The 12,973-nt window shown below is 52.3% G+C and overlaps 1 protein-coding gene across 3 annotated transcripts in view; it reads left to right on the top strand.

Moving 5' to 3' along the window:
• Nucleotides 1-12,973, top strand: part of ABR (ABR activator of RhoGEF and GTPase) — a 172,245-nt gene that overhangs the window by 28,131 nt on the left and 131,141 nt on the right. The window contains exon 1 of one of the 3 annotated variants that reach the window (XM_081029808.1): nt 5,819-6,338. The exons of 1 other annotated variant lie outside the window; for it this stretch is intronic. Coding sequence is in view for 1 of the 2 variants with exons in the window: in XM_081029807.1 (XP_080885933.1) it covers nt 11,182-11,242 (61 nt within the window). In the remaining variant the exon portion in view is untranslated. Of the gene's footprint in view, nt 1-5,818; nt 6,339-10,529; nt 11,243-12,973 lie in introns of those variants that run through there. One more of the 3 variants, XM_081029807.1, reaches the window with a different exon arrangement.

Below are 12,973 nucleotides of genomic sequence, written 5' to 3'. Positions count from 1 at the left end.
ATTGATGGTTACCAGGGGCTGGGGTGGGGGTAGGGGGAATGGGGACATGTTGGTCAAAGGGTACAAACTTTAAGTTACCAGATGAATGAGTTCCGGGGATCTAATGTACAGCATGGTTACTATAGTTAACAATACCATATTGTATACTTGAAGTTTTCTCAGAGAGTAGATCTTAAACCCCCACCTGCCGCCCCCCAAAAAGGTAACTGTGAGGTAATAGATGCATTAGATGTGTTAACTAATCTTATTGTGGTAATCATTTCATAATACATGCTTTTATCAAATCATCACATTGTATACCTTAGACTTACACAATGTTATCGGTCAATTATTCAATAAAGCTGGAAAGCAAAAAGTTAGAGGGAAAGTAATATACTTAACACAGTGCCCAGAACATAAATATCGGTGAAGCCAGGTACACATTGACTGAAGAGCTTTCAGTAACTAGATGCCTTGGCCCACAGACTCACAGTGGGGAGAGGTGGGTCCTAAAACTTTCTGTGAGTGTTAAGGGGTATGTGTGTGTCCCAAAAGGCTTTTTTATAAAGACAGGCCCTAAGAAAGGCTGCAGATTCTGTTGTGTCCCTGAATTCATGCTGAGGCCACACATTATATTAGCAATAGTCTATTGTCTACCCCACTTCCCCAAAGAATCTTCTCTTATCATCCATTCTAGTTCCTCTCTTCACCCCCATTTTTGCCTCTGGGGGCAATTGCTTTTGCCCCCATAATGCCCTGCCTCCCCACCCTACCATTTTTGCCAATGTAATATTTAGTGCCAGTTCAAATGGCACTTCGACTAAGAAGCATTTGGTCATCAACTCAGTTCAAAATGGTGACCACCCCCCCTCCCTCCATAACACACTATCCAGGCCACTGTCTGGACCCACCAGGCACTGACTTGCCTCTTGGTGACTTCTGTGCATGTCTCAAATCCATTGTCATAAGCATCTTAGGCAAACGAGCCCTGTCATATATAAGGCTCAGGGAATATTCCATGAACTAAGGAATAACTTTTCTAGCCCTCAAAGCCCACTGCACTTCCTGAAATATTGGGGACCTGAGGAATAGGAAAGAGGAAAGGTTTTTCCCCTTCCCTTATAACTACGAGGTATAATTTAAAAACTATATGGTGAATTAAATTTAAAAAAATTTGTTACAGTGAAAGACACATTGCCATTAATCCCCCTCAAAATACCTCCCCTCGCTTCAAACACACTTATCCCATTGTTCTTGCCACTTTGTGAAGCAGTTCTGGGAGTCCTTTTTTGTGGCTGCAGTTGGGCTGTCGTGGCTGCCTTGATGTCCTGAATTGATTCAAAACGTTTACCTTTCATGATCATTTTGACTTTGGAGAAGAGCCAGAAGTTGCATGTTGTCAGATCCAGTGAATAAGGTGGATGAGGACATACCATAATATTTTTATTTGACAGAAATTGCCATGTACCAGAAGTGATGTGTGACACAGAGCCTTTCCATTGTGATCACAAAATACAGTGAATGCTGCTGCCGAGTGCCATCCAATGGAAAGGCAGGGATCTTCAACATGGGAGGTGGCACATTAAACTTTAGTAACATTGCATGACAAGTTTCAACTTGTTTGGTGTGTTCGGGTGTGAGATATGGTTGAGGGAAGGTGTGTTTTAAAGTGTGCCATAAAGCATACTCCATCATGACAACACTCCGTGTCATACATTGCTTCTGGTATGTGGCAGTTTCTGTCAAATAAAAACATTATGGTGTGTCCTCATCCACCTTATTCAGCGGATCTGGCACCATGCGACTTCTGTCTCTTCCCCAAAGTCAAAATGACCATGAAAGGAAAACATTTTCAGGACATCGAGGCAGCCATGACAGCACAACTAAAGACACTCACAAAAGAGGACTTCCAGAACTGCTTCCAAAAGTGGCAAGAATGATGGGGGATTAATGGCAATGTGTCTTTTACTGTAATAAGGGGGATTACTGTTTTGAGGGGGATTAATGGCAATGTGTCTTTTACTGTAATAGATTTTGTTTTATTTAAACATTGACTGTATTGTTTAATCACACCTTGTATATCCTCATTATTTCTCTCTCAGGAATCATAGATGACCTTCATTCCTGCATGTCAAGGTGAGGAAACCAAGGCCCAGAGAGGGAAAGGAAGTTCCTCCAGGTCACACAGCAAGTCAGTTGCAGAGCCAGGCTCTAGATTCAGGGTGTGGTCAGTTTAGTGCTATTTCCCTTCTGTTGGAGAGAGGTAGTGGAGTATTGAGGGGCTAAGACGTAGATTCTGAAGCAGTCGAGGGTTACTGTGATAATTCAATGATTTAATACATACAGACTCCTTAGCTCAGTGCTGGCACAGAAAACACAAAATAAGTGTTTGTTGCTATCACCTTTATTATTTCTCGACCCTTCACCGACAACCACTGCCTCTTCCTGCCAAGTCCCTTCATGTCAGGGAAGACAAGAACCCTGAGAATATTAGCTATGCCAGAATATTCTTACTAGGCAGCAGGTGAGAAGCTGGCAGGTAGCTTAGAGGACTAACTATCTGGGGTACTGATTCCAGTGGCCTAGGATGATTTTTTGGACCATCACAGACCCAAGGCCAGCAAATCTGACCTTGACTAAAAATTGGGTGTTCAGTTTGTCTCTTTGTTTCAGTGAAGGGAAAACGAACCTTCTTCCCTTTTTGCAGGTGCCTAGCAGACCAGCTGAGTCTGGGGCAGTGCCCTCCAGAGCTCTCAGGCCTGCCCAGTGGTCACCATGGCTCAGTGCAAGCAGTAGTCCCAGAGGTGTGCCCAAGGCCTGTCTGTCTGTCCATTCGTCAGCCAGTCTGCAGAGTATCTCCAGCTCGGACCGTGGGGGGATAGAGTCCCTAGAGCAGTTTCCATTATCGTTTTTCTCTCACTAAGCTGAAAGCAAGATTTTTCCAGCTATCTGGTTGGAAGGGCATCAGTGAGTGACAGCTTCAGCCTACAGCCCCCTGAGACAGGGGTGGTCAGGATCCCTGCTGACAACCGGCATCTGTTTTTTCAGATTCCCAACCAAACAGAAAGAGGAGACCCAGGGCAGGCACCCACTCAAACACTGCTTTTTCCCAGGGAAGAACACCAGTTTGCCTCTTTCATCTAAAAAAAACAAATTTAATTGCAAATTTGGGACAGGACTAGGAAGAACTCCGAGAATTGAGACCAAAGTTCCCTGAGTGGGATGAACCATTTCTGAGTTCCTATTCCACTTCCATGTCAGAGTCTGATTGGGTGAAAAAGAGTGCACACCAAATGCTGGCCGCTCAGCACGGGAGCCCTGTGCATTGGGAGTTTTTAGCTGGGATTTTGTGTGAGCAGTTAGAGAATTAATTGGAGCAGCCATTCTCCTGCCCCAAATCTGATCCTATGATCCTGTTGTTTTTTCTGAGTCTTTCTGGAGAGTATGGCCATTCTTTATTATTATTATTATTATTATTATTATTATTATTATTACTAGGGAAGGAGAACAGGACTTTATTGGGGAACAGTGTGTACTTCTGGGACTTTTCTAAGTCAAGTTGCTGTCCTTTCAATCTTAGTTGCAGGGGGCACAGCCCACCATCTCTTGTGGGAGTCGAGGAGTCAAACCTTGTGGTTGAGAGGATGCGCTCCAACCAACTGAGCCATCAGGGAGCTCAGTGGCAGCTCAGCTCAAGGTTACATGTTCAGTCTTAGTTGCAGGGGAAGGAGCCCACCCTCCCTTATGGGAGTCGAACTAGCAACCTTGAGGTTGACAGCCCATTTTCCCACCAACTGAGCCATCTGGCCACCTGGGCAGCTGAGCAGCAGCTCATTGACTCCACTCTAGTTGCAGAGAGCGCAGCTCGCTGGCCCATGTGGGAATCGAACCAGCAGCCCTGTTGCCCAGAGCTCACGCTCTAACCATCTGAGCCACCCGTCTGCCCCGAGTATGGCCATTCTTGACATGATGTTGAAACCAGCCCAGACAGTTCTTTTCCAGTTGGTGAAGCTAGGCTAGCTAAGGTACCTGTCCTTCCTCATTCCAGGCCCTTTGTGACCAGGACCATATTTGGTCATTTATTCATTCATTTACTCACTCATTTATTCATTGAAACCACTATTTCAAGGTGCTCGGTTTACAGTGGTGAATGAGAGATGTGGTTCCTACCCTCTTGGATCTCTCAGTTTAGCAGACGAAACAAGCAAACAGGCATTGAGTGATTCACAAGAGCACTAAGTAATCTGAAGTGCAAGTCTCCCTGGTCTGGTGGGTAAGGAAAGCTTCTTAGCAGAAGTAATATTTACATTTAGATCAGGAGAAGAGTAGGAGATATCCAGGCAGAGTCAGGGGTAGAGCATTTTAGGCAGAGATATCAACCTGTGCAAAAGTCCTGAAAAAGCAAAAGAGAGCAAGGAGGAGAAAGTGCCAGATGAAACTGAAAGGAGATGCAGGGGCCAGGCCACAGGGGCTTTTGTGCCACCAAGAGGATATGAGTCTTTGTTCTGACAGCCGTGGGAAGCCATAGATGGGTCTTAGAAAGGAGTGATCTGCCAGATGTGTTTTAGAAAGTGCTCGCTAGTTTCTGTGGGCTGCTGGGAAACCTACTTCTCCAATTGACCATTCTAGCTGTGACGCCAGCCTTGTGAGCCTGGGGCTGCTGAAACCAACAGTCCAGCTCAAAGGTGGCCACTGTGCAGCTTTCACTGACCACCACAGCCAGTTCCATTCTTTTCCACTTTTCCTTCATTTGAATACGTGTCACATGAGTTGGTTTCTCACGTCACCTACTGGTACCGGACTGTGTTCACGAGACTGAGCTGACCCGCCCAGGACAGGGTGCAACAAGTTTGGGAAAGGGGAAATTAGGAGTCACAAAGTTTCATAACCAGAATCTGAAAGTGCCTTTTGTAAACGACGCACGTCTTGGGGCTGTAGGGGGACAGAGAGCAGGGTGAGGCCGAGTCATCCATGTAGGAAGGCAGGCAAGGGTAGTCCCTTGCAGGAAGGGGATGGCTGGTCTTCTGTGATTTCTTCTCAGAGACTATCCACTGGTTCCTAATGACCTGAGCTAGCCCACTAGCCCATCTGCTTCTTCCTTCCAGGGGGCATGACGATACAATGCAGGCTGGGTGCAGGGATGTGCCCAGCTTCTGGGGAGGGGTAGCCAGAGCCACTGGCATCCCTTATGGAGGTGGCCTGGGCCAGAGGTAAAATTTAGGGAGGACACCAAAGGGAAAAGAAGAACGGGGGGTCTGAGCTTGCCAAGGAACTATACTCAGTTCCCCCTAATCAAGTAGTGTTCTCAGCGTTGTTGGCATTTGGAGACAAACATTCTTTGGGACAGTTCTGCATATTGCAAGACATTTTAACTTCTCTGTCTTTAAAACGCTCCTGCATAGTGCAAACACTTTCTGGTGGGGCAATACCAACTACCCTTCCCCTAACTGAGAATCACTGTTCCAGTGTTTATGGGGACCGAGTATGTACAGCTGTGCTTTAGGTCTTGCAGCTGACAAGCAGGAGACTAGGGAAATCCAGGTATCTCAAATCTCCCCTAAGATATTCTCAAATATCTTAGGGGAGATTTGGATGATTATTCTTAGGCCCCTCTTGGGGGCTCCTGCTGTCTCCTAACCCCAAATGGAGTTCCTCCTGACCTCCACCCTTGCTGCTCACAAGGGTAACCTGCAGCCCTGTGCAGAATCTGTGGGTGCAGCTGAGATTTGAGTGCAGGCCTTTCCTTTCTGTGGCTGAGGTGCTGCTCTGTTGGGTCACCAGATGGCGCTCAAGAGGGCCCACTGTCTGCCGCAGGAGGTCTGGTCGCAGGAGTGACTGCAGAGGGAACTTGACTTAAAGAGGCCCGGTCCTTAAAGAGACAGGGCCACACACGCGCCAACTTGAACGGTAACCCCAAAGCGAGACTCCACGGATGACGAGTCCCACTGGCGAGGCTCTGATGCTCCTTTGTCCCAGCCTTCGTGAATGTTGAGCTGCCACTTCTTGAAGCCAGTCTCCTTGACAGCCTGCCCCTGTGGCCACTCCTGGGCCTGACAGGGCCAGGGCCAGCCTGGTGGGTGGCGTCAGAACTCCTGACAGAGCAGCGCAGGGCTGGGATTCATCTGCAGAACTCTGGCTGAAAGAACGAGGAGCACAGCCAGCTTCAGGGGAACGGTGATGGTGACGACAGAAAGGCAGAGGGCCAGCCTCTGAGTTCTGACCCCAGCTGGATATGCCCCTGCTTTGTTTCATTGGAGCTGATAAGGTTGGAGCCATTGAACTTTCTTTCTGGATTTGGGGACTTAGAGAATCCTTCCGTCTCTTCTGCTGGCCTCTTTCCGAGTGCTGATGAAGACGTGGTAAGTAAATTAGGAAGAGGGCTCCAGACCCTACTGCTGAGCCCTCTGACCATCTCTCTAGGGAATCTCTCATGGTGCCATCTGAGCCATGTTGGATGGGGGCCACTTGAGCGGGGGCTTGGCACGAGACCCTCCTGAAACTGCCTCTTGCTTAGCTAATCTAAGGCAGCTACTCTGCCCAGAAAGCTGGATGGATGGTGTGACCCTGGCCATGGGAGCGGGCTTCAACACACTCTGGGTACGCTACAGGGACATGGGTGTCACTGTGCTTTCTCCTGGCCGTGGAACTGAGGGAGGCGGCAAGAGGGTGAATGCAGTTCTTCGGTTTCCATCTTGCCAGAGCTGCAGAGCTTTCCCATGACTCAAGCTGACACAAAACTTTGGTAGAGAAATGAATAAGTTGGGAGGGCTGTGAGTTAATCTGTGCTGCCTGCAGATCTCACTGTCTGCTGGGAAAACAAGGAGGCTAGAAGAGGCAGGGAGGAAGAGAGCCAAGGATAGAACTGTTAGGCCAAGGTTTCTCCCGTAGAGGTGATTCAGTGGAAGCCTGGGGAATTTTCTTCTTTCTTAGGCACAAGGGGTGGAGGGGAACTGAGAACAGTAAGTACCACTTTACTGTACCAAGGTAAAGGAAATGAAGCAAGGAGTGGGAAACAGACCACCCCAGGGTTTGCTAGGAAGCAAAGTGTATAGTCCCCTAGGGCGAGTAGAAAGCCAGGAAGTCATCTACCTGATCCATCTGGGTATTTACCTACAGATGTGAAAACTGAGGCTGGAAGGGCTTGAGACTATGCCCAAGTCACAGAAGCAGTAGGGTTTGGCAGGGCCTAGAGCTCAGGAGGCTGTCATTGGATTGCGTGTAGCTTGTCTCCAGGGTCATCTGGCCTGTTGTAGTAGATGTGGTTTTCTTTGGGAACCGGTTCTCTTTTGCTTAATCATTGGTGACCCAAGGGGTTCTGAAATTACACTGCCTTGTACTCTTCCTGTAGCTCCGATTTCTTCCTCCTAGAGTTTAACTTCACTGTGTTTGTTCATTTGTTCACTCATTGTAGCCCAATACAGAGATTACACGTGCGGACTCTGGATTCAGAATCTCAGTTCATTTCCAAGGTCACCACTGCTAGCCAATTGTTTAGTCTTTATGCTTCTGTGGAATGGGGAGGATGGTAACCTATCTCACTGGCTTATTATGAGGATTGAGTTAGATAATCTGTGGGAAGTACATAGAGCAGTGCCTGGCACTGAAGAAGCATTCAATAAATGTTAACTATCATTAACTTTATTTATTCAACGTGTATTATTGGATACTAATCTGTTGGGCTTTTTCCATCCTGGCCAAATGGCTGGTAGAAGCAAGAATTGGTTGTTGGAGAGACAGTGAGTAGCAACCCCCTGGGAATTAAGGGCGAGGCCACAGACCTTCAGAATGGGACATATCGTCTCCCCACTTAGCCCCTCATCATCAGTACCCCTGGCAAGGCAATTGACTCTTAAATCTCCCTGAAGTCTGGTGACGAGGCAGGTCGGTCAGGATGGGAGGGGGGACGCTGAGGGCAGCCTGAGGGCACAGGCCAGAGGGAGGGTCAGGGAAGATGGAGGGCGCTCGCCTCAAGGACTGGACAGCGAATGGTTAGTGCGGGCTTGGGGGACGCAGTGTAATGGGTGCTGAATCAGTGCCTTGTGGTGAACAGACAGGTCTGCACTTAGCTGAATCAGGGTGACCTGTCCACAGAAATGCCCCACTGCCGTTCAGACAGATTGGGGTTGCTGAAAGAGCACTTCACCTTTGTCAAAATGCAGATGAGAGTGACTCTTGAACTGATACCGTGTCTCCCCCAACCTCCTCCCCACCCTTAGTGCCAGGAATCTGGAGGGTTCTGTTCTAGTCTCAGATGACCCTGGTGCGCAAAGGCCCACATCCGTGTCTCTGCAGCTGAGGTTAGAATTGGGCTGTGTGGTGCAAATATCTTCTGGAAGCTGTCCAGGAAGAGCCTCAAGGAAACTTTGAAGTAACTGCCCTTTCCCTGGACACGTATGTGTGAGACAGGTGTGTGGAGACAGAAAGGGGCTGGAAGGGTTTCCTAGAGGGTGGTCTCTAACCCATGATCAGCAAAGATTCCCAGGGACCTTTGCCACGCCGCTTCCACCAGTAAGCTGCCAGTGGAGGGCAGCATGCATGGCATTTAAGAGCATGAGTGGATGGCTGGGGTTCAAGTCCCAGCCCTCCACTTACTGGCTGGGCAGGTTACTTAGCTGCTCCGTGCCTCAGGTTTCTCATCTGGAAAATGGGATAACAGTGAGGTTCACAGTGAAATAATCTTGTAAACAAAACACTAAGGTCTAAGCCAGGTGCGCTGTAGGCATTTTCTGTTAATTATTAGAAGTGACCCTCCATACTGCCTCTAAGATTCCTTTTTCCGTCTATCCTGTTTTGTGTCCTGGGGTGGAAGGCCCAGGACAGGATTGGACAGAAGGTAGAAAAAAGCAAACTATGGCGATGCTAAGGAGAGCAACTGTAACATTTTTAGCTTGAAAAGTGCTGAAAATAGCTTGTTCAAGTTTTTGTAGATAAAAATGTAAAATGTATGCAAATGTATGTGACTCACGCAGAAACATACATTCATGGCCTGCTTACAGCCAGTGCCCGGATGTAGCCATCAGGAAAATCCCCACAGTGTGCAGAGAGGGCCCAGACTGCCTTGGTGATGGTGGTGGTGGTGGTGGTGGTGGTGGTTGGGGAGGGGGCAGTGCTCCTGCTTGCCTGGGCTGTGCTCCTGTTGACATTTTTCTTCTGGGTTCTATGCCTTTGGAGAGTTCCATGTGGGCAGAAGAGAGCCCTGGGCCCCACTCTGCTCCCCCATGCTCACCGTCCGCCCTCTGGTTCCGTGGAGAGCCCACTTGCTCCCTCTTCCATTCTGCCTCTATTTCTGGAGCATCTCATTGGAGATGCACGCCCCCCTCTCTGCCAAGCTCCAGGTGCCTGCTTGGTCTTCCCAGTCTTGTATGCAAGACACGATGGTGGGAGGGTGACAACTGAGCAGGGAGGGGCCACAAGAGTGGGAGCCAGAGCCTGAGGCAGGAGGGCTGGGTAGAGGAGAGCCGAGTGGATGCAGGGAGGGCCCAATGTTTCCTCATGGTTCAACTGCAGCTACCTGAGGAGGCTTTCCACACTCCAGAGTATCTTTCCCTGCTTCTCGCAGGGGCTCCCCCTACCTGTGTAAGCTGGTGGCCACCATCTCCTTTCGGGCAGCTCTGGGCAGCCTCTATGCAAGTGAGTGTTGGGGCTGGGTGCAGGCTTCCCTTCAGCATCGTGGGTGAAGGCCTGCTTCTCCCCTTAAGAAGAACTAGACCTACAGTTTGGAAAGATGAGGAGACCCCCCCCACCCCCATCCCCACACACACATCCTCCGTGGATGCTGGCCCCCCACAAAGGCCAGGAGGAGATTTCACCTTGCAGGCCTGTCTGTAGAGCTGGGTCCCATGAAGTGCTTGGGGGTGGGGCGGCGGGAGGGTCTACTCACTATCTGAGGTGAAACCAGCATAAATGGCCCAGTGGGCCATTCATTCCCTTGGTGGCCCCACTGCCTCCCTTCCCTTGGGCTCAGGAGATGGACCACCCTAGGCTGACCTGCTCCCCTCCAGTCCCTTCTCCTGAGTCCTTTGGCCCAAGGTGGCCCAAGTTGCCTTGGGTCGCATGGAACCAGCACCTAGGGGCCACTGCTCCTGGGGAGTGGTCTTAGAAGGGATTTTGTTTCTAAAGGTTCTGTTCTCAGAGGCATCTTGACCCCAAACTTCCCTCAACTTGTATGTGATTATGCATACATGGTATGCCTGCTGGGCTGTGCTAGGAATCCCCAGAAAAGGCTCCTGGAGGGTACCTGGCAGAGACCCTGGAGCCTCTCTGTACCCCAGTTTGTCCTCCACAGCCCCACACTGACCCCCAGCCTCCTGCCTTTCTCCAGCAGCCCACCCCTGGCGTGTAGTGCAGGAACCGCTTGGCTTTTAGATTAAGGGTGTTTAAATAGATGAAGCCCTGTTAAGGTTTGGAAGGAAAGAGCTCCAGGGCAGACAAGGCTGCGGACCGGCAGGACCTTAACCCCTTCAGCACCACCCGCCAGGCTTGCCTAGGGAGGGGCCTGGCAGCCGCACCGGCCCCTTGAAACTGCGCTTTGAGATCCTGGGGTGTCAGGTGATGTCACCCCTGCGGGCCCATAGGTCTCCCTGCGGCACCTAGTCTGCGGGTTGCCAGAATTCGGCTGGGCCCAGCGGGGGGAGGAGGAGAAGCCTGAGCCTGCGCCGCAGCCGGGAGAGCCCTGCAAGACCCTCCTCCATCACGGGTCGGAGCCCTTCTCGCCCGGGCGTCGGTGGGGACCCGGGCTGCTTCCCACACCCCCACGGGGTCCGGAGGCGTGCTGCGGAGGGGAGGGGGCGCGGGAGCCTCACGCCCATTGGTCGCTGCCCGCGTCCCCCGCCCCTCGGCTCCGCGCAGCCCCCGGGAAGTTGCTAGTTGGAGCGCGGGCTGCGAGGCCGAATCTCCGGGATCCGCAGCGGGGCTCGCGGCGGACGCAGTGGCCGAAAGGGCTCCCGGGGGCGCTGGGCTGCCCGCGCCCGCCCGCCTGTGCCCTCCGGGCAGCGCCGGCTCACTCCTCCCTGCTACCTGTTTCCCTGCCTCCCCCAGCCTCCACCCCGCGCTGGGCAACTTCGGCCTCCGGGGCTGGCTGCCCCTCACGGCTCCCGGCCGGCCCGCCCGCCCGCCACCGGCGCCCTCCCTCCTTTGTTGTGCGATGAGGGTCGGGTTTCCGATCTGACGGAGCCGCCACCGCCGCCGTGCGGAGCCGCGGGCATGGAGCCTCTGAGCCACCGGGGCCTGCCGCGCCTCTCCTGGATCGACACCCTCTACAGCAGTACGTGCGCGCGCGGGGCCGGGAAGGCCGGGTGGGAACGGGCCCGAGTCCCGCGCGGCGCCCCGACGGCCCTGGGGCCCGAGGTGCCAGGCTTGTCCGGGGAGCCCGGCGCGGGCCTGGGGCTGCGGGCACGGTCGGCCAGGTGCCCAGCGGGCTGGGAGGCGGGAGAGCGGCGTGGGGCGCCCGCGACCGGCCGCAGACAGGGTCCCCAGAGCGGACTTCAGGTGGGTGGGAGGGGGGCAGCGAGTCGCCTGAGCCAGGAGAGCTGTGTCACCCCTCTCCCACCTGTTGTGTAACTGAGCACTTCCCAGCCCTCAGGAAGAGGAGATAGCCCTTGGGGGTGCTGCCTCCCCTCCCTGGCTGCTCCTTCTGTCCAGGCTGAAGCAGAAAGGCCATTTTGGCAAAGCCCTTGGGGCCGGAGTTTGCCACCTCAGGGACCTCCTGAGACGGGTGTGTGTTTTGGGGTGGGGGTGGCTGGGAAGGGAGACTGTGTGTGCAGATCTCTCCGTGGGGGCCATTTGGATGGAGCTGAAAACCCCCGGCTCTGCAGTCTTTCCTGCCCCCATCCTCACCCCCCCCAAGAAGAAAAAAACAGACCTTCTAGGCTTCTCCACCCCCTTGCTCCCAAATCTGCCCTGATCATGTGATTGCTCTTGCGCTGCGGCTGAGGATGTGTAACTGATCACTCACACATTCTGGGGGTGAGCGTCCCCCACCCCCAACCCCCTCCACCTTCCTTACGTGGCTAAAGCACTGCATGCACTTCTCCCCACCCCTGCCTTGAGACACATTCTCCAACGCTCTCAGGGATGTAGGAAGAGGATCCTGTTGGCTGGCCCCCGAGGAAGATAGGAAGTGGATTTCTCCCTCCCCCGTCACTTCAGTAGGACCCTCCCACTCTCTCTCGCTACTCTCTTAGCCCAGAAACCTAAGGCGGGCGGCAGCAGTTGGGGGAGGCAAGTGGAGCCAGGATCTGGTTCTGGACACTGGATGCCATGAGACAAGGACATTTTTAAGGGACAACCTGGTATCTGTCATGTGGAGGGTGGGGGGAGGGAGTGGACAAGGATAGTGCCTTGAGCTCTAGAGGCTCCTCGGTGCTCAGCATCCAGCCTCTGACCTCTGCATCCCCTTGGATCCCCATAATTCCCCATGCCTTCTCTTCCCTCTTCTCCCTTCTCCTCCCCCTCCATCCTTTTTTCCTCCCTTTCCTCCCCTTAGGAGGTCTCCTTGTGATGGTTCATTCTACTTTGGTTTTTCAACATCAAAGGGGCAAAGAGGGATCCCCTGGGCACGGGTCCTTTCGCCCAGCCCAGCCACTCCATCTGCGCCTTCCCTTGTGGAGGCCGGCACTGTTGGGTGAAGGTCAGGGCCCACGGCTGTGTGGCGTGTGTGTGCACGTGTGTCTGCATGAATGGGGGCACACATCTGTTCAGAGTCCTGCTGCAGATCAGCTCCTGGCCCTCAGGAAGGATTAGTGACCTCTTAGCTGTGCTCTTGCAAATAACAGTCATAACAATGCCTCGTATTCACATGCTGCTTGTGTTCCTGAATATCTCTGGCTCTTTGTGAAACCCAGTATTGGTTTCCCTGTTTCCCAAAGCATAGAATCCTGGCTCTGGCTTTCTCTTCATTGCCCTGAAGAACTGTCTCTGACCTGATTATTTCTAAATTTTCCTATCTCCCCCTTCTCCCGGCGCCCCTCAACAGAGAAGAAAATTGCCTGAGGTT

The sequence above is a fragment of the Rhinolophus hipposideros genome, assembly GCF_964194185.1.
Source record: "Rhinolophus hipposideros genome assembly, chromosome: 20".
Taxonomy (NCBI): Eukaryota; Metazoa; Chordata; class Mammalia; order Chiroptera; family Rhinolophidae; genus Rhinolophus; species Rhinolophus hipposideros.
The sequence above is the reverse complement of the archived record's forward strand: the minus strand, read 5'-3'. Positions and strand labels throughout refer to the sequence as shown.